Source organism: Pteropus vampyrus, unplaced genomic scaffold (genome assembly GCF_000151845.1).
Source record: "Pteropus vampyrus isolate Shadow unplaced genomic scaffold, Pvam_2.0 Scaffold131, whole genome shotgun sequence".
NCBI classification, from domain to species: Eukaryota; Metazoa; Chordata; class Mammalia; order Chiroptera; family Pteropodidae; genus Pteropus; species Pteropus vampyrus.
Window position 1 is genome coordinate 1,351,014 of NW_011888912.1, and position 20,785 is coordinate 1,371,798.

The 20,785-nt window shown below is 49.1% G+C and overlaps 1 protein-coding gene across 5 annotated transcripts in view; it reads left to right on the top strand.

The window, feature by feature from the left end:
- The window catches only part of NR5A2 (nuclear receptor subfamily 5 group A member 2), an 86,333-nt gene extending 67,934 nt beyond the window's left edge, over nucleotides 1-18,399 (top strand). For 4 of the 5 annotated variants that reach the window (XM_011367252.1, XM_011367250.1, XM_011367248.1 and 1 more), the window contains one exon: nucleotides 18,103-18,373. In XM_011367252.1, coding sequence (XP_011365554.1) covers nucleotides 18,103-18,350 — 248 coding nt within the window. In that variant the 3' untranslated portion in view covers nucleotides 18,351-18,373. Of the gene's footprint in view, nucleotides 1-18,102 lie in introns of all 5 variants that reach the window. The other variant, XM_011367247.2, reaches the window with a different exon arrangement.
- Nucleotides 18,400-20,785: the final 2,386 nt, after the last annotated feature.

The window sequence follows — 20,785 nt, forward strand, 5'->3', positions numbered from 1 at the left end:
GATTTTTGAATAGAATTGCACTGCATTGAGAGATTAATCTGGGGAGCATGGTTCCCGTCACCAGTCGAGCCTTCCCATCCACGGGCAGACCGTACCTTCCCTTCCGTCTGGTGGGTTGTCCGTGTCTTCTGGGAATGCCTCGTCATTTTCTCCCCAGAGGTATCATTCGTCATTCGTGTGTTCTAGCTACTGTAGAGTTTGTTGTTATTGTGAATATAAACATTTTCTAATTGGTTTATATACACGTAACTGATTTTTTTATGTTGAACAAATTTGCTGAATTCCGTCATTCGAAACGGCTTTTTTTTATAGTTTATCTTCTGCGTAGACAATCGTAGTCTGCAAACAAATACAGAGTCTCCTCTCGCCTTCCCCATCGCCTTTTCTTGCCTTATCTTATTGACTGGATGGTGCCGACTCGAAGCTGTGAAGAACAAGTGCTCTCGTCCTATTCCAATCTCTGGTGAGGACGTTTCTTAAGTCCCGCGATTTACTGTGAAAAGCTTCATCTATTCGTTAGCGTTCTTTTTGTAAACGCTGTCGGTCTTGGCGATGCTTTATTCTCCCCCTTTGCCTTCTGGTTCAGTGAGTCTTGCGCTCATCTCTATTGTTTTGTTCTCAGTCTAGCTTCCTGCGTTAGCATCCCGCGCTTCTGTTTTCCCGTACGCTTTGGTGTTGCAAAGTTGTCGCTCAGCACGGCGATAATTTCTGTGATTTAGGTGGGTTTCTGTGAGCAGCACGACTAGTCTGTGGCTAGACTTTGTCTTGGTTTTTTTTTTTTTTTAATCCTGTCTGTAATATCTTTGTAAATTATAAGAATATCATAAATTTACAGGAAGTTACCAAAAAAATCGTACGAGGAGGTCCCATGTACCCTTCATCCAGTTGCCCAGTGCCACAACCTTACACAACTATAGTCCATGTAAAAACCAGGAAAATGGCTCCGGCGCTGTCCACGGCGGACTCTGTTGGCTAACTCCACCATCTTACGTGCACTCACTTGTGTGTGGGCGTTTGCATGTGGCTCCTGCAGTTTGGCCACACAGGTAGATAGATGTGTGGAGCCACCAGCACAGTTGCGACACAGACCTTTTCCTTTGTAGCCACTCCCAATTCTTCCTGTCTTCACGATCTTGGTGACCATTAATCTGTCCCCCATCTCTGTAACTTTGATATTTCAGGGATGCCGATTCTACAGTTTGTAACCTTTGGGGACTGGCTCTTTTCACTTGGCAATATTCCCTCAACACCCACCCAGGAGTCGGCTGCTTTTCATGGCTGCGGAGTATTTCACGGCATAGACAGACCAGAGTTTGCTCAACGATTGGTCTGCTGAAGGATGCTTGAGTCGTTCTAGGTTTAGGGTATTACAAACCAAGCTGCTATGAACATGATGTGCAGACATGTTTTCATTTCGCTGGGATAAATCCCCAAGAATTCATTTTCTGGCCCATACAACAAGTGCATATTTATATTCCATATTTTAAGAGGTGAGTTTATCTGTTTACTGGTAAACCAGCCTAGTCTTTGTATGTTTTAAAATGTCTTAAATCTCGAATGGTAGTTTAATTGGCTATAAAACTTTAGTTGGGCAAGACTGTCACGACACTTGAGAAGGCTATCGGAAGTTTACTGCCTGTTCCTTGTGATAACGTTTAAGGTTTTCTCTTTATTTCCGGTGTCCTATACGCTCAATACCAGGTGCCCAAGTATAGATTCCTACAGGAAGTGCACATCCGATCAGAGAACGCTGGGAAATTCTCAGGAACCCTCCTTTCACGTATTACTGCCGTGGAAACCCTCTGCTAGGCCTCCGCGTTTTACACCGTTTCCCCCTCGTCTCGTGGCGCTGCTCCTTGTGTCAGTGACATCTTCTGATTCTCTCTTCGGCCGTATCTAGTCTAGCCTGTATCCCATCTGTTCAGTTTTTTATCTGAATAATTATTGTTTTTGTTTTAAAGATTTCTAATAGGTTATGTATCTATTAGTGTTTAATTTTTTCCCGTATTGTTTCATAATTTTTCTCTCCATGAATAAGTCCCTTTTTTTGTTTGTCTCAAACACTCTAAGCAAACGAGATGGATGCGTGCATGGGTAAAGTGCATTGATGGATGGATGGATGAAGGATGGATGATGGATGGGTGGATGGAACATTCACTGATTAGAAGCCACGTCAAGCCATTTGCAGAAGCACGCGCTACACATTTTCTTTGATGCTATCCCAGTTCCTTCAGTCCCCAGAATGACATAAAGGAAGCCAAAATCCAATGGAAAACTAAGAACCAATCCTGCATTTTGTCATCCTTGGTAGATACTTAGTGCAGGAAATTGTGCTATTCATACGAGGAGTTAATAGGTAGACCAGTTTATCCATCACTAGCTTGTTTCTGTAACATCAATCGGTGTAAAGACAAAAACAGTCCTGGACAGTAGTAACTTTCATTTATATTTAATGCCTCTATGTTTATAGCAGTAAAACCCTAGATGATTATCAGCACCACTTAAAAATATGGCTCCTCCTTAAATAATTAATACATTGGGTGGGGGCAAGCTTCAAACAATGCTCAAAGCTCTGGGAATTAATGGACTGATTACGAGAGAGGCTTGTGTGGCGACGCGCGCACTCTAGGACAGCACGGGTGTGATCGTTCTAGAGCCAACGCACAAATGTGGTTAAATGTCCAGTGCAGGCAGTGAAGGGGGAGAGAGCAGAGAGAGATCCTGAGCTATCACACCAGTTTACAGGTCTGAGCTGTCGATGTAAGAGTTTTTAAAGACTCTGTAAAGGTGGCCTGACGCACGCCGCAAGCACTTCTGAGCACACCTCTTGTCACACCAGAGCATCTCCCTGAGCCTCGCGACCTGGGGCCTCTCGGGGCGGTAGAGGCTGCTGTGGTGCAGGCCCTCTCAGCCCGTCGCCTTTTCTGAGCCAGGAGCTAAACTTCTCCCACAGCCCCTGAGGGTCTCACAGGGGCTCTGCATCTCGTTCCAGACCCTGGGGTGTTAGGAATTAATGGTGGCTGGTTTTCCCCCTGTAGCTGGCTGTTCTCAGAAGTGACCTACGCACAGGGCTTTCTGGGAGTCTGTGACGTGCCAGCTCCAGAAAGAGGGAGGAGGGAGATGGGGCTCCAGACTGCAAAGCGCACCCCCGAAAGGCCCCCACCCTGGCTGGGAGAGGGTCGCTGCTCTGTGTCCTTTAGCGCTGTGCTGGGCGGCCTGTCAGGACCTGTCAGCCGATTGTAGGGCAATCTTCCTAGGGAAAGCCGCGGGTTTCAAGTCGGCGGGGACCACCCATCAGTCCCAAAGACCACTGCGCTCCACCCTCAGAGCATCTGAGCCTCTGGTTCTCTGCCTCCCTCCCGAGAAACGGCGAGCTCCACTTTGCTCCTGATGAGTCCGCTCTGCTGGTTCCCGGCAGCCGCAGGAAGTCAGTGCGGGCTTGCTTTCTCACGCACCCCAGGGAAGGAGCCCCTCACTGCTGCACGCCCAGCAGAAGCAGCCCCACAGGACTGGCTCTCTCCAGACTCAGAAACGGTGGAACCCCATGGGGCAACTGTAGGAGTGCGAAACACCTGGCTTTCTCCAAAATGGAGGAAGGGGGCGCCTGGGAAGGCCACTCAGGGGGCACGGCACGGGCCACAGTCACTTTCCGAAAGGAGAGTAGCCTCATCCCAGCGGGCATGGGGCGGGGGGCGAGTCCCTGTGCTCTGTTCTGCAGTCGTCTCTGTCCGTCGGGCGCCTGCCTAGGGGCCTGAGGGCCAGGTTAATATTTACTAGGTTGACTGTGGGCAGAAAGTCCCCACCCTGACGTCAATGGCACCCAGCCCAGCAGAGGGGACCCTGATCCACGTGACTGGCCAAGCAGCCATAGCCCGACCCAGGCGGCAGGACACAGACAGGGCAGGCACGAAGTTCAGTTCCCTTCCAAAGCACGTGGTGGGGAAAAGGAAGATGTGGGCTTTCAAAGCGACGGACACCGTTATTTGCCTCGGGGAGCACGTTAGCTGGCGGTCGGTGCCAGCAAATCAAGATGCTGCAAAGCAAACGGCGCACCGATGGTCTGGGCCGGCCGGGGCTCGGGCTCCTCCGGCATTTCCAGTCAGTTCGGGCAGCTCGAGGGGGAGCCCCGTGGGCTTGATCCTGGGGACCCCCATGTCGAAACCTCTGAACAGTGAAATGTGCTCCCACACGCACATACATGCATATATGCACACACTCACATACATGCACACATATACACATATACTCACACGCACATATACAATATATACTCATACACTCACACACACATACATGCACGCATATGCACACATACATTCGTGCACACACATGCGCACACACTACTTTCTGACAGCAGTGACCTACATAAAGGCTTTTTGTAGGTCACTATTACAATCCAGCCCCTCACACCGGTTATGACGATTATCTTTAGAGATGATATATGTAGGGACAAGGTGCCAACTTGTGCCTTGCTAACTTTGGCATTCGTGTAAGAGTCTTAACCACAGGAGTGTTTGGAACCGTGACGATGAACAAATGGCAAACGCCCAAAGCCGTGAGCAGCAGAGCAAAACTTCCAGACACTGTTTAAAAGCACCAATGAGCCTGCAAGGCGCTCGATTTCTCTGCGTGGGTTGGTTTGGGGAGGAATATTTCAGTGACGAACTTTTCGAACATTCCATTTTCTTTCACGTTTTTCCCAACTTCTGGGTTTTTTTTTTCTTACACATTTTTATGCAAACAGAAATTGTGTGAGGATTTTAAATGTCCCTTTGACATCCTAGTGACGCAATGAACTGTCATGCAGCTCTGGGCACCTCGTTAAGCATCCGATGAGCCAAAGGCTCGGTCCGTGAGGGTGGTGACAAGGTCGGCCAGCCTGTGCCGGGTGCCTCGGAGGACTCGGTGACAGCGACAGGCGCGTCTCCCTCCTGCATCCCTGCCTCAAAGACAGAGCCTTTTGCTGGCTAATCAGGTGGCAGTGACATCCACTAGGTCATTAGCCTTTTCACTTGCCAAGATCCCTAATGATTAAAACTGTGAAAACAGTCCCTATGATGCCACTCTCTAATAATCTTTTTCCATTGATTCCTCTTGCTGCTTTCCTGGTCGATGTTTTGCCTGTGTTTCACACGCCGTATGTCTCCGTATTTTAGGTGTGGTTGTCCTAACCGTAACTGGGGTCTAAGGCTGTAACGCGATGTCGTTTGGACGGCCGGCAGCCAGGCCTGAGCACAGAACCTCTGGGACCCGAGCTCGCACTCCCCTCTGCCTCATACTCATGCTCTTTTTACTAACTCTGTCGCCTGGCAGCGAAAGTGCGTTCTAAGCCACACTTTCTCGGTTAAAAAAGAAACCCTCCCACAGCACGCTGAACCCCAATACCAAAGGTGCCGCTGCTGCTCCCCTGAGCTCCCGGGAGAACGCTGGGGGGGGTGGGCGCCACAGCGCCCACACGGGCAGGGTCCACCCTGCCAGGAGGAGCCGGGGCAGGCTACGTGGAGGGACTTTCCGCACCAACCCTTCTATGCCCCGGGGGACCACGTTATGGGGAAACCCAGAATGACGGCAAGTTTGCCACCAGCTCACCTGGCTCCCCGCCCAAGAGGCTGCTGGTCAGATATCTGCACATGGAGTAGGTGTTTGACGCGTGTTTAATATGCGTAGTGAAAGAATGCATTTGGAGCAGAAATGGAGAATGCACTAAGAATGCAGTAATAATGCAGAAGCGAAGAAACAGGGGAGAGGGAGGGGCAGGGAGGAAGAGGAAGGACGGGGAGAAGAAAGAAAAGGAAGCGGGGAAAGAGGAGAGAATCGAATACACTCGCGTCACTGCACGCCCGAATCACACCGGATGTGGATTTTCTCTAATTAAGAAAAAGTGAAGGAAGTTCACGTGTCGAACTATTCTGAAATTACGCTGGCATTATTCCAGGATGCAGTTGTGTTAATGCATTATTTATGCCGGTCATTTAAGAAAACACAATTTGGGATATTTTTGTGTGTTTCACCACACGATCCCAGCAGTGTCTTCCTATCCCCAGGGCTCCCCGCCCGCTCCGGCCGCCTCCAGCTCCGGGGCGCGTGTCCCCTTCAGGATTGTCCCAGCCATCCTGTGCGCAGTAAGCAGGATGTGCCCTTGTGTGCGAGGCCGTTCTGAGGCTAGCCTCACAGGTGGTGCGATTTCCTGTGCCAGACTTCCCACTCGCTGGTGGCTGTGCTCACACGTGACACATTCGGGAAAGGGACTAAGGCAGAGGCCATGCGCTCTCTTAACTGCCTCCAGTCCGGCCACAAGCAAAGGGGAGCTGCTGGCCTGGCCTGGGTTTGACCGATGGCAGTCGTCATCATGCGTCACCCCGGAGCCATGGGGGACACTCAGAGCCAGAGGGGTCAACCTCCCCTCCCGGTATCATTATCAGTTAATAGATCGTTGACGATAAATATAAAGGCTCCATCATGTACGGGCTGAAATGCTTAGGCAGCTGAGGCAGGGTTACATATGTCTCTGCACGTGAAACCGACCTCCCTCTTCCACAACTGTCCTAGCCAGGGAGACGATGACTGCTCTGGATCAGGTGTCAGCAGGGCGCTGGGGACGGTGCTTGCTTTGAAACAGTTTTGCAAACAGCGGCTCTGCTCACCTCATACGATCTGAGATTTGTACGTTTTTAAAAGAAGCAGTTCTATATCCAAGTGGTGTATTTATCAAGTTGAAAATACAACTCATTTTGGAAGCTAAGCAGGGTCGAGCCTGGTTAGTGCTTGGATGGGAGACCACCTAGGAAGACCAGGTGCTGTAGGTGTAAAAAAATAAAAAATAAAATAAAATACAATTCAAATGACATCGTTTTCACTATTAATTATACAACAGACCGAGAAAAAGACAGGTGAGCATCTCAAGAATCGCATTTTGAAGACATGTCGAACACTTCGAACAAGTGTTTACTTTAGAATTTGAGCAATGGAAGCCCCCTTTTCTTCACAAGCAAGGAGTAACTGCAGCATGGTTTGTTCCTGGAGATGCCCGCATGGCAGTGAGTGGCCCCAGTGTCACCGCTGACTGATCACTGCTGGATCGATGGCAACTTGCGGTCCGCGATCTAATTCACTGTTGAAATTTAAAGAGTGAGCTCTGACTCTCTGCAGTGGAGGCTTAAGGAATCCTCAGATAATCCAAAAGCTCAAATTTTAAGCCATCGTTTGAATCCTCGACTTCACAAGGAGAGAGCTATTACTAATTAAATGCCCAGTGCAGCTTGGAGTGGGTCTGGGCTGCCTTTGAACTTGAAGTGGCTGCGTTCACCACCGTGAGGCTCATGGGGAGAGTGTTGAGGTTCTGTCTGTTGTCCTGAACACGCACGTTTGGAGAGATGGTGGTGCTTCTGCAGGGCAGGCTCCGCAGGGGGACCGGGCACGGGTGCCCCCGCCAGCTGCAGGACTGTCCCTGGGCCTGAGTGCTCCCTCAGGGTCAGAGTGCTCTCCGTGTAAGCTGGCTGAGCCCGGCTCAGGGAGGACCTCTCACGCCTGAGCCTTCCTCACGCGCGGGGCGGGCCAGACGGTGGAGACAGAGTCCTCACTGCGGGAAGATGCCACAGCCAATGGGACTTCACGAGCCGGAAGCTCGCTGTCCTCCCACATGGCAGTCGCTGTTAAATAACGCACGCTTAGGAGGCAAGGGCGCTGGGACTTAGGGCAGTTCCCTCATTCCGGCCGCTTGACCAGGGCGGTGCTGGCGGACGTAAAGCACCTCCTCATTTTTGCCGGCTTCCACATGGCAATGCGAGGATCAGTGCGTCCCCTGAACAAGCAGGAGTTGAAAACCACGCGGCTGCAACAGCATAAACGTCTTCTGACTCGGAAGGTGGTGATACCCAGGTGTGAAAAGGTATGGCGACATGGCGACATTTGTAGCTCCCTTCCTATAGAGGTACTTGATGAAACAAAGACGGTCCGATGTCGGATACTTCGGTGTCCCCACTGTCACTGTCTTAGCAAAATGCATGAGGACGCGAAAAAAGTAAATGAAAGGAGAGCTTCCTTTGCAAAACGTTCCAGGCCCTTTTAGACTAATCTTTCCTGTTATTTTCTCTGCCGCATGGTGAAAATAAATACAAAACAAATTGGTGATATAGATTTTCTGTCTTTCACGTACAAGTACATATCCCTGAGCAATTGGATGAATTATTAATTTATGTCCAAAAAAACTGGTAAGTATTTGGCTTTAATGATCTCGTTATGTAATCAGTTTCCCTTCCCCCCTTTACTTCTTCACCCCAAAGACCTCTCTTTCCTTTTTACGGTCCAAACGATTCAGAATAAGCATTGGTCAGCTGAAGGATTTTTTTCCCTTTATTTCAACCTCTGATCTTACTGAGCAGAATTTTAATAAGCTAAGGGAAATGATGTAGTACTAAGTAACAAGTATATCTAGCTCTTAAAAAGTAGTTTCATTGTAACTCTACGAACTTTAAAAAAAAAACTTGGATATATAGAACAGACTTACATAAATAACAATTCTCATATGAGCATCAGGTTGCAAGAATTTTACTGATCGTGATGTTACTTTTTAGTACAAGTGGAAACAGAACATGCAAAGTAGAATAAACCTCACTAATTCAGAACAATGCCACTGGGAAACTTTACGTGCTTTAAATGCTATTGTAGCGACCCTAAGCCCTGCTTTCTCTTAAGTGATGTAGTTAACACAGTGCATTGCAATTAAAAGGGGCTAGGGAAGCATCAGATGCGACATTAAAATACCTAATCCTCCCCAATTCTTTCATTGACTCACTGTGTGCCTCTCAGGGTGCGGGGCTGGCCAGGAGTGTTGGGAGAAGTCACATGAAAGTAAAAAGTTAGATGATACAGGTTCGAAGCGCTAAGAAAATACTTGGTCCTCAAAAATCATAATATACAATAAGCCTCGATTTCATAAAGTGCCTTACAAAAGGTCTTTAATGTTTAAAATTGGATTTTAAAATAGATGACATTGTAACTATAGTCTTTAATGCACTGAATTTCTGCTTCTGCTGCTGGTTTTAGACGGAATTTATTTCTCCTGAGTTAGCTACTCGGTAGGAAACAGAAAGGCATTCTTTAAACTTCCTATGAAAAATAAAGCCCAAATGCAGTGTCTGAGTTGGCACAGAGTTCAAGTTTCTGAGTCTTAATTAGTTAAGTGACAACAGACAATGCAGGACGCGGGCTGTTTTCCGGGTTCTGTATTTCTTGCTGCATGTGAGGCAAAGTTTCCAGCCCTTTTCCGCGCCCCTGTGTTGACTTGGCCATCTTGGGTTCCATTCTTTGGAAATGGCTGATACTTAATCTTTCTAGAGACAAGTGTGTCGTGTCTGTGTCGTGGTTTTCAGGGTCTGCCGAAGCGGGCGAGGTGGGACCGCAGACCAGGGCAACAGTGTTGCCCCATTTCGGCCGCACGCACATCCGGTCACAGCCGACCACGGGAGGCATCGCTGCCACCTCACTGCAAAGCTGTCCCCAGGGTCGCATTACCCAAGGAGCTGGGGTTGGGAGCACAGCAGCACGGCAAGGACCATGTCTGCGTCCTGCAGCATCACGGCCTTGGCTCAGAGGGCTGAGTCCAACAGGAGGCCTCATGAAGTTTCCTGCCCCATCAGTTAGGGGTGCGGGGGGCCGTGGGACACCGGCCACATGAGCAGCCGGTGGCCTTGCAGACCGTTCTGCTGTTCTTTAGTGTCCACAAACCTCTTCCCCCTGGCCCCCTCTCCCCTCGCCATCCCTGTCCTTCTTCTGCATAAGTAGTGTCCCCCAGCGTCCCCAAGACCTAGAGCCATCCAGGAGAAGACAGCTCTAAGCAGCTCTCCGTGGGGAACGAAGTGACAGGAAGCTGCTTCGGGCCATGTGACTGCATGGTGGCTGGGCAAACATGAGTCGTTTAAAAGAAAGGGATTTCTTTCAAATGCTGAATTATGAAGGAGTATTGATCGTATGGGTAGGAAGAAATACCTAGAAGAACATGCCTTTTGTCTTCCAGAATAACGCTATAATGTGGCGAGACATTTCGAGTCACCTGTTTCCTTCAGACAGAGTGCCTTGTCTGCTGGATGTACATTTATACTCCCGAATGTGACCTGTTTGTTCTCTTGGAAAGTCGCAGACACCACAGAGTATCGTGCTGTTATCAGGCTCTTAGCTGCGTGCACACAGAATAATATGTTAATTGGCTAAGCTAATATTTGATCCGGGTTCATAAAAGTTTGAAGTCAAATAATTAAATGCAAATACAGTCTTCATCCCACAGACGATAAGAATGCCTTTAAGCTAATATTTCTAACAAGAACTGGTCCACGGCATTCTCTTGTAAATTTTATCACACCTGAGGCGGTTTTCCCCTTTCGATTTGCTGGAAAGCTGAATTTATCCCGAGGCAAAGCAGACATCTAGCACAGGCTAAACTCAGCAACCGGAGCTTAAATTTGGCTTAATATATCCCCACTTGGATCTGCCTGTTTAATTCCCTTTCATATGATAACGTTGGTTTATTCGTAGTCCCGACTTGCCACCCAAACAGAACAAACCGCACCTCAGATCCTATTCTAAGAAAGTAAGACAACTTGGCAAAAACGCACAAAAGTTCCTGAATGGAAACCAAAGGCAAACGTGCGACTCAAACCCTGCGTCAGGACGTAGCCACGAGAACAGACAGCCAGCTTTTCTCCGTGGAGGGGCTGCTTTGTGTCATGAGGACGTTTCGTGTTCTGAGGGGACAGATGGTCTTTATAATAAGAGCGAGGGCCCCACGGCCGGCCCGGCCAGCTGCAGCTCTGCATCCTGTGTGCACTTGACATGCGATTCTAGGTGCTAAGTCGATCTGGCACTGCTTCTTCTGAAATTTGAGGGACCAGGACATGGCCTCACCCTGTGCCCTCCCTTTAAATTCTGTCTCCTGGCTCAAAATATCCAATTGATTCCCAGCCAGAGACTTTAGTTGGGCCTTTAATTCTCTGTGTGTTTTTCCGTGGTTTTTACTCTCATCTGGTATGTAGAGACTGATAAAACCCATCATGTTGCAATTCATGATCTTAAAAAGTCTTTAGTGCAGCCTTCCTTCCCCAGTTTTTTCCCTAAGAATTCTGGGAAACCCAGCCGGAAAACAGGAAGGTTCCACGTCAGCTGACGTGGACCTGAACACAGCAGGACCCCAACCCAAGTGTCCCCCACCACAGTCACATGAACCTTTCAAACAGCAAGCAAACCAAGTGTTCCTCCTTCTCCTACAGGTTGAACCCAACTTCTTAGATGGTTTTGAATCAAATTGCACTTCACTAGCAATAGATGACAGGAAATGTGCTGTCATATTCGACATTGGTTCCGAACCTAACAAGACAAGGGGCTTTCAAACTGGGACTTGGCTCCCGGAAGGCGCTCACCACACTCCTAGCGAGTGAAACTGCCCATGCTCTGTCTTCGTGGGAGCTTGGCTCAAATCAGCAGGTTCAAGAGCACACAGGTCCTGGCTGTCATCGTGCGTGTAGTGACACACTCGTGCCGGGTGGGAAATAAGACGCGGAAGACAGGCTGGAAAGCTTAGCAAGGAAGATACGACTGGAATTACTTGCAAGATCTTCCAGACGCAAGTCGGGGGGAGGCTGGTGTGTGAAGTGAGTGGGAACGGCCTTTCATCCAACAAGCAGGAGGCGGGTTCCCGCTGTGCCAGGCACCGTGCTGGCCTGGGGCGGCCAGGCGACCACTGTGCACGAGGTCCCCAGTTGACAGTCAGGTCGCACCCAGTGCCTGTGTGATGCGTGCGGAATGAACAGAGAGGAGCTTGGCAGGCTCCCCGTAGGCGGTGATGTTTGATGCTGGGCGTGTACAGCTTTGCTACCTGCTGGAGGACAAATAGCAGAAGCAACCCTGCGATGGAGGTCCATGTAGACGCTGCTGGTTGGGGACGCCACTAGCCGCTCAGGGAGAGATGTCCTGTAAGCACTGTGTCCACAGGGCCTGAGAAAGTGCTACTCTGCACTGCAGTGCCAGCACAGGTCGCCGAGCGAGCTGGGGATGGCGCGGGGCGTGGCAAGGCAAACGTCCCATGAGCAGAGGGGGCCAGAGAATTCGAGAAACACAGGCAGTCTGGGCATTGGTCAAGGCACCGGGTCAGACTCCCTCTTCGAATCTGTTTCCCCAGGAAGCACAGTACTTACTGGAGTTTGCGCTGTTCGCTTGCTGTTAATGAGACAATTCTACACGGAAGGAAAACAACTGCGTGGATTTGATGTGGAAGGAGGGGGCGTGTCAAAGGCAAAAAAAAAAAAGGGAAGAAGAAGAGATTTAGGTCCAGGCCAAGCAGCGTTTAATGGAGAGCTGTGTGCCCTCGTCCTGCATGCTCATCAAGGGCCGTGTCTGGCCTGGGCGCCAGGGGTGCAGCTGCAGATGTGGCCAAGCACGCGGCCTACGCAGCTCCCACTCCCGCTCTGGTGGGGTGGCAGGCAGCTTTTAAACTTAGACAAATGCGGGGCGTCGGCCAGGCAAACGCGCCACACCGGGAACGCGTGGTTTAGGGGTGGAGGGGGCGGGGCAGCACAAAGTGGGCGAGTCACTCTGGGGCCTCGGAGCTGGCTGGGGGAGGGACGGGCAGGGAGCCCGAAGGCCGACGGTGCTGTCCAGTGGTGGCGGAGTCACTGGCGTTCGGTACATTACGTTCAAAAACTTACATTTAAAATCTTTTCATTGTGTACAATACGCGGATCAGAAAACCTGCCATCAGGACTCCCGCCACGTGTGTCTGCTGTGCAGCCACCTCCAGAACGCGTCTCGTCTTGCAAACAGACCCTCTGTCGGTGACACGAGGCCCCCCCTTTCTGTCTCCATGAACGCCACCCCTCTAGAGACCGTGCAAGTGGAATCGCACGGCTTGTGTCATGGAGCAGTGTCCTCCGAGGTCACCCACGTGGCGGCACGTGTTAGGGACCCTCCCCGACGTAACGCTGAGCGGTGCTCCACTGCGAGCACACGCCGCCTTCTGCTCGCCCATATCCCTGAGGCAGCCTCCTGACGCCCCACCCCGAGTCTGCTCCCTCCTCGGACCCCAACGCCCCCGCCCCCGGCACACACCGCCCTTCCCCCACACACTGCCCCTTCCCTCCGGGGCGGGCACACACGGCCCGGCCCCGCACGCCTGCCAGAGCGCTCCTCCGAACCACACCGCTGGCCATGTCCTTCCGCCTCCGGACCTCTCGGTGCTTCTGCACTGCATTCGGGTCGGAACCCAGCGTGGCCCCGCTCACTCTTCAGCCTCGTGCTCCGTCCTTATCCTGCCCACCCCCGCCGTCCCCCATCTCCTTCTCCGCGGAAGTGAAGCTGCCTTCCAGGCATCCAAGACGTCCTGGTTCTCTCTGCCCCTGAGGCTTTGCATGGGCGGCACTCATTTTTCAAACTCCTCTGCTGTCACCTCCCCCAGGAGCCCTTCATGGCCCCCGAGCCCTGGGTTAGGGGCCCATTTGTGCACCCACTGCTGATCTGTCACTTCAAAGACCTCGACACAGAGACTGTGTCTGTTATTCTTGCACCTTTAACACCTGGCTCAGGGCCTAGCCCGAGTCTGTAAGGATGGATGGATGGATGGATGAATGAATGAATGAATGAATGAATGAATTCATATACCGTCTCCACGTGAAGGTGCGAAGTAAGGAAAATGCAACTCCTTGACAAGAGCTGTAAAATGTGGACACGTTGCCTGTGTGTCATTTATAGACGTGGGAATAATAAGGCCCTGCCCCTCACCGCTGCTTTGTAACGTCTGAAGTGCTCTCACACACATTATCTATTATTTTTTGTTCCTATTTCTATGTACATGAACGACGCATATGCTGTATGTCCACATTTGTACACACAGCTCTTGCCAAAAAGAGTTGCGTTTTCTCGTTGGTATTGTGCATATGGAGGCAGGCGATTGTATGTTCTGGTTACTAAAAATAGCTGTTGGGGTAAAAAGCACACACACATGCTTTTTATAAAGGACTTAATAGTGATAGACTTAAAATCTTGAGTTTCAAGTTTTGCTGGGAACATCGGACCTTCGACGTCGGCACTGACGGTGTCCGTTCTCCCCGTCTAACCCTGCCAGCCCTCGGCCCCTGGGACATGGGCTCTGTTCCCATGAAGAGATCTGCAGAGTTCTCACAGAGTCATACATTCAGATTATTGCAGTATAGCCCTTTCAAGAATAATTTTAAAAATTTCTTACAGAAATTCACTGCCTTTCTCCTTTTCTGGCTTATGGAAGGAAAGAGTCTTTGAGGACAAATTGTGCCAATTTACAGATGTGTCATCCCTCCCAAAACCTCCGGAACATGTGTCTTGTCCTCTGGCATGACCGGGCGCCTCTTTTTGCCCCTTTTATATCTTTCAAAGGGCAAGATGGGAGTTTTTACCCCACGTCAGGCAAATTACAAAGATAGTCACCTTCTAAGACACCCCGTTGGCGCCTCCTAGCCCCGCAGCACCTGGCTCAGCCAAGGACCCATCACAGAAAAGTGTGCTGACTAGGGACATCCACAGGCCTTGGCCACGTGGCAGGAACCAGGGAGGCAGAGCTCAGCATCCTCATCCTCAGAGAAAGCCCGAGCGCTCTGTACGACCGAAAAGCCAGCACACTATAATATATTCAAGAAGACCTAAGGGTTTACTTTCCAATAAGGATGGAAAAAATCTGAGCACCCCACTGTGAGCTTATCATAATGCGGCCTCATATAAAAAGTTGGTAATTAGTCCCTGAGTGAATAAAGTAGAACAGAGGATAAGAGATTGATACTTAGAGGAGAAACACAAAATGCTTTGCCAGTCATCAAAATTTAAAGGCTGTGGAGAAAGGGTTGAGAAAATGCCTCTGTCTGTTTACATACCATTTGCAACCCAGAATGTGTAATGATAGGGTTCATTAACTTGAGTTTTTAAATTGTATGACAATGAAGCTTACATAAATTTCAAAGGCGCACACAGAGTGCCGAACGCAGGAGACTTTGAGATCCAGCATAAAATGCCACAGAAGAACTGGCGGGGATTTTGGCCTCATGTCAATTTCTACTCCTCAAAGTGGGTCTTTTTCAAAAATCCGAATGGGATCCAATGCTATTGAATACGAGAACTGAATAGCAAATCTCAAAAACATCTGTTTCCAAGGACCACAGAACATGTGGCAATTTGTCCAAATTTTGTTTTCTCATATAATTTAATGTCCATTCATTAGTGAATTTCCGACGTGACAGCCTCCTGCTGCAGATAAGTTGAGACCCAGCTCCCATTCATTCCTCGACATGAAATGGGTTTGGTCTGTAGGACGGATGTCCCAGAGGCCATGGGTAAGAATGTCAATGTTCAAATTTTCACAAAAGGGCATGAATAGGCACAAAAACTGATTCCGTGGGTCTTGTGGGAGCACAACTGTGGATTCTCCCTAAAAACTGAATACAATTCTCAAGTCCTCCAGCAGAGCTGCCACCTCGGTCCTGGCACCCCGTCTTCTCTATTGCTCTGGGTCCCTTGTAAGCCATCTCAACCTCAGCGGGAAAACGAGATGAGGGGGACTCAGGAACCAGGGACCCAAATTCAGGTGTGAACGGGGGGCGCGTCTGCCTTGAAGCAAACCCACCAGGCGAAACCCTCATTGGCAAAACACGTCAATCAAGACTTGATATTCAGTTCGGAAATAGTTTCAGCGAAGGAGGTAAAGAGAATTCACTGTGACGTTTGCAGTATTTTGTTCAGGGAGAGCTCAAGTGCATCAGCATTTGAAAGCTGGCTTCGTATTAGCAGAGGAAAGGAAACTGGCTTATAAGAGACTTAAGAGTGACTATAACAGGTCATTTCACATTCGCATTAGTATTGGACGTATACACCCATCGCATAAAGCGCACGTTAATTGGAATATTCTCTAGTTTGTTAGTAGTTTTTTCTTACCTAACAGACTGGCATAATTTATCATAGGATGTTGACCGTAGTTCTCAAAAAAATACATTGATCAGAAAAAAAAGTTTGAAAAACAGCTTTCCAAAAAGACTATAATTCATTTATCTTACATTTCACTCTGTAGATTCCTACATCCTACTGATCTCTGTGACTATCGATCGCTTTCCTTGCTTGTTGGAGTATTTTTCCTTGTAGTGTAAAATAATCCTCCATTTCCATTTTTTTCTTAGAATTTGTGTTTCAATCGCCGTAACACCCAAACGTCGCTTATTTTCTTTTTTAGCTTCTTCATCGTGTGGAGAGGAGAAAGCTAAATTCTGTCTTAAGTGGGGTGGAAGGCAAGGAGCGGCAGCTCTGAGAAGTCTGTCAGAAGTCAGATGAACTGTTCATCTTTGCTCTCTGCTGTGATGCTTTATGAAGGACCCGTGTCTGTCACCAGAAGGAGAGCCTGTGACAGATGGAGCTGAACGATCTAGGACCTACGTTCGGTGTGTCAAAGGTGTTTTCAGCCGTTGACATGTCGTAACACTGAACCAAACGTAACTAATACTTAGAAGTAGTTTTAAATCATTTATAATAAGTTTTAAGTATTTTACATAAGATAGGCAGAAAACGCTTTGGCTGTGAAGTGCCATGCATATAGTAGGTGAAGTAGGCAACGACCTGGCTGCCAGTTTAAAGACCCCAAGAAGGGGCGGGGCATCTGTCACACATTTCATTAATACATCATCGACTATTTTTGATTCTCCCCTCTCGGTCTGAAATAGGTGTGGCATGCAAGGCCCATGCGATCTATCTACTTCAGTACTAAGGGGAGGCGTGTTTAATGCAAAGTCATGGCTCAATACGTAAATCCGGAAGTCATCCTGGACAGGTTTCATCAGGTGAGACCTGAGGGTGACAGCGCCCAAGACTCGGGGTGGCCGTGCGCCTGCGCAGAGGCCAAGTTTATGGCACCAAGCGCCGAGAATGCCGGCTGGGGGCCACCGTGGCGACGGGGACCGGGGCACGCTGTGTTTCCCCTGAGTCGCAGTGCTGTGTGGTTTCCTTCAGAATCACGCTGTGTACTTGTGTCCGACTGGAACGTGAAGCGAGGGTGGTTTACTTCCTTAGCACGGATGTGTGTAAACACGCACACACCTCCCTATGTTCTTCCAGAGGCTTCTATAAGTATGTCGCATAGAAGCTGCACTGTCGATGTAGGTAAACTCCAGAAGAGAAACCCCAGCACACCGCTCCCGTGGGTCACTGTCCGCGTGTGTGCGTGAGCATGTGTGCGTGTGCATGTGTGTCTGTCTGTCTCCTTTTGACTCTGTCTCCCCGTCACCAGTGTTTATAAGGGCGTCGTGGGCAGATGCCTTACGACGGCTGGACGGTCACCAGGAGGGAGGCCGAACGAGCTGCCTGTGTCTATCGTCTCTGAGTGACCCGGGACAAAAAGGAAAGCAAAGTATCCGACTTCAGACACCACATCCAGGTTAAAGGGCACCGGCCACCCTGGCCTGTGTCCCGCCTCGGTGTCAGGGCTTTCATTTGATGAAGGCCATTAGTCACCGAGATGTGTATTTTAGAACGTTCCCAGTAGCGAGGGCTCCGTTGGCAGGCACTGGAGTGTACCAGCTGGCTCATTAGCATAGGTTAGACAAGTCAGAGGCTTTCAGAACCATTTAGAAAATGTCAGACAGAAACAAGAACCCTGTCACTTTTTATTAGAATTAACTACATCATCGCCTGGACACAGATTTCACCTTGGGTCAGAAAAATTAATACAGAATTATATGAATTGTGCAATATACTGGGTTAAGATAGGTCTTTCTCCAGGGACTCATTTGCTGGCAATATATTATGATCCCTCTGCTTTCTGAACCCGCAAACCTTTCCCTTTGTAAGATATGAATAGAGTTGACCTTGCTCGAAACCCACTGTCTAATTGATGTGAGGTATATGCAGAATTTCAACAAGATGTTCTTCCCAAGCTCTTCTGTGACCACTTGCCCGGGAAGCTGGGTGAGCGGGGCTCAGTGAGGTTCAGCAGCACGGAAAACACGCTTCCTTTCAGGAGCGAAATTCCGCCACAAATGCACACGCCGCTGTAGCAAACGGGATGGAACGCCATTGACGTGGGCCGCCTTCTTTTTTTCTTTCTCAATCCAGATGTCAAAAACCTCGAGAACTTCCAGCTGGTGGAAGGCGTCCAGGAGCAAGTGAACGCGGCCCTGCTGGACTACACCCTGTGCAACTACCCGCAGCAGACGGAGAAGTTCGGGCAGCTGCTTCTGCGCCTGCCAGAGATCCGGGCCATCAGCCTGCAGGCAGAGGAGTACCTGTACTACAAGCACCTGAACGGGGACGTGCCCTACAACAACCTCCTCATCGAGATGCTGCACGCCAAGAGGGCTTAGGCCACGGCCCCTCGGAGCTCTGCGTCCACACGCGGGATCGGCGGGGGGAGGAGAACAGGAAGGAAGGAAGGGAAAAAAAAATACTCTGAACTGCTCCACGTGACACTAATTAAAAACTTGGTTTAAAGATCGAATTTAAAAAGGTATAATAATCAAATACTTAATAGCAAAGAAATGACGTATCAGGGTATTTGTATTGCAAACTGTGAATCGAACGCTTCACAACCCCAAAGGCGTCCACGGAAATGACTGTCGTGGAGTGGACCCCAACACCACGCCGGAACGGGAACGGACAGAACGGTTCTGTGTCTTTAAGCCGATCCCCACTGTGAAGATTCGGTGACCGGCGCATGTGATTCGGCAGGCTTCTGCAGCAGGGGATCTGAGCTTACAGAAGTCCTCCTTGGTGAAGCTGAACTAAACAGTTCCCGAGAATCTGTCAGCTGCGCCTGGAATATCTCTGCCCTCTTCCTTTCACATCCTGCCCTGCGACTGCCGCGTCTGGACCACGGACTCGTGCTCAGCCACACCCACTAGAAGCTTCGCCAAACCATGAAAAGCCTGATTTGAATGTCTGTGTCTTAGACCTGCAACCAGCCAATAAGAACTGTCTATTACTATGTTAGCTTGCCATTTTCAATCTGTTCTGGTTTGTTTTGTCATGTGTTCATAATGTTGGGGAAAAAAAAAAAAAACAGGCAGTATCCCTCTCCTGATCTTATATAAGTGTTCATTAATATTAAGGGAAATGAGTACAAACTTGTAGCGCGAATGCACCACTGCTGAACCGAGCTAGACCTTATTTCCACTGCTGTTACTGAATTGGGGGCTTTGGCGTGGTTGGAGTTCCTAGAAATTTCTGGCCAAAAGGCTTGTTAGGGACACATCAGTGTTTTTCACCATCAGAGGTTGTCGTTCAGTTAGAAATCAAACAGACCGCCTGTTTTGCCAGGATGTCTCACAGTCACAGTCGTGAGCAGCTTCACACACGTCGGAAGCGTGTCGAGCTATGCAAACTGCGAAAACGGGGAAGCCGAGGAGCCCACTGACCGACTCGAGGTGCGCACCGCGCTCCGACGGCCCCGAACCGGGACGGGATCGGTGATTTCCACACGTGGCCTGGAGAGATGCTAGAGGAAGTCCCGCCTTCCCCAGAAGGGAGAGGGAGGGAGGGATACTGACCCTTCTAAGGCCTAGGCCGGAGCCTGCGGTGGGACGAGCTGCCAGGAAGACTGCGGGCGTCGCTCAGTGTTACTCACGGCCAGTGCTGCGGGTATGGAAGTCTTGCCTTATTTCACAATTCTGAAAGGTAGCTGTGCAGATGTGCATCAATGTTGGGTTTAAAATAAAGTATTAATACTTTAAAGTCAAATAAAATATAGTGTTTACATTCTTTAGGTCCTGTGGGGGGTGGGGACTGTGATACGACAAAATAGCTAAAGCGGTAATTTCCTTAATGTTATTTTTCTGATCGGTAATTATTTCTAACAGTACTTAATTATTGTATGTCGTGAGACACTAAAATCAAAAACAAATCGCATTTAGACTTTAATTTTTTTTGAGATTATCAGCGGCACAATCACTTGTAGAAACTGTAAAAAAATAAAAGTATTTCCTAGCCCCTTAATTTTTTCATAAATGTGTCTGGCTTTGGAATAGTTTATTTATATTGTATATCATAGTTTCAACTGTAGACAATTATGATGCTAATTTATTGTTCCTTGGTTTCACCTCTGTATAAGATATAGCCAAGACTGAAGAAACCAAATATATGTGTTTACTGTAGCATGTCTTCAAGTTAGCAGGACATAGTTCAAGGACAGAAGGCTCTTAATGAATTAAAATCATTCACTTGATTAAATGTCTGTAAATCTTCATAATTCTGTCTGTAGTTTATTTAATATCTGTTGTAAATTATGTGACTTGTAGCTTCCTCTGTTTTCGAGTGACTTCGACCAGGGTGGCCTGTCACCTGGTTTTCCTTTCCAAGCATCGTAAGTCGCATACCAAAGATATTAGTTACGACCTCTATGTGTACAAAAAGGGTTACTTTGTTATTTCTATTAATCGCCTTTAAGACTCGTCCACAATGAAGGGTACACAGCAGCTGAGTGTCCACGGCTCCTCACACAGTCTCGGTCACCTGCGTTCTCTTCATGGCTCAAAGGACAACAAAAATAGCCCATCGGCGCCTACGCCCAAAGCACTGAGTAGGAGGGCAGCACCCTTGCTCTTCCGGTTGAAAACCAAGTTGGCTAGAAAACACGTGCCGAGGGAGGGCATTGTCACCAGCCAGTGCAATGGTTCCATCATGCATGTGGGACAGCGGTGGGCAGTGAGGAGATCGGGGAGGGGGTGGGGCTAGTTCTTTGGAGGGTCTTTACTTAAAGTTGCAAAGAAAACAACAACGACAAAGAAAGCTAATGAACACACTG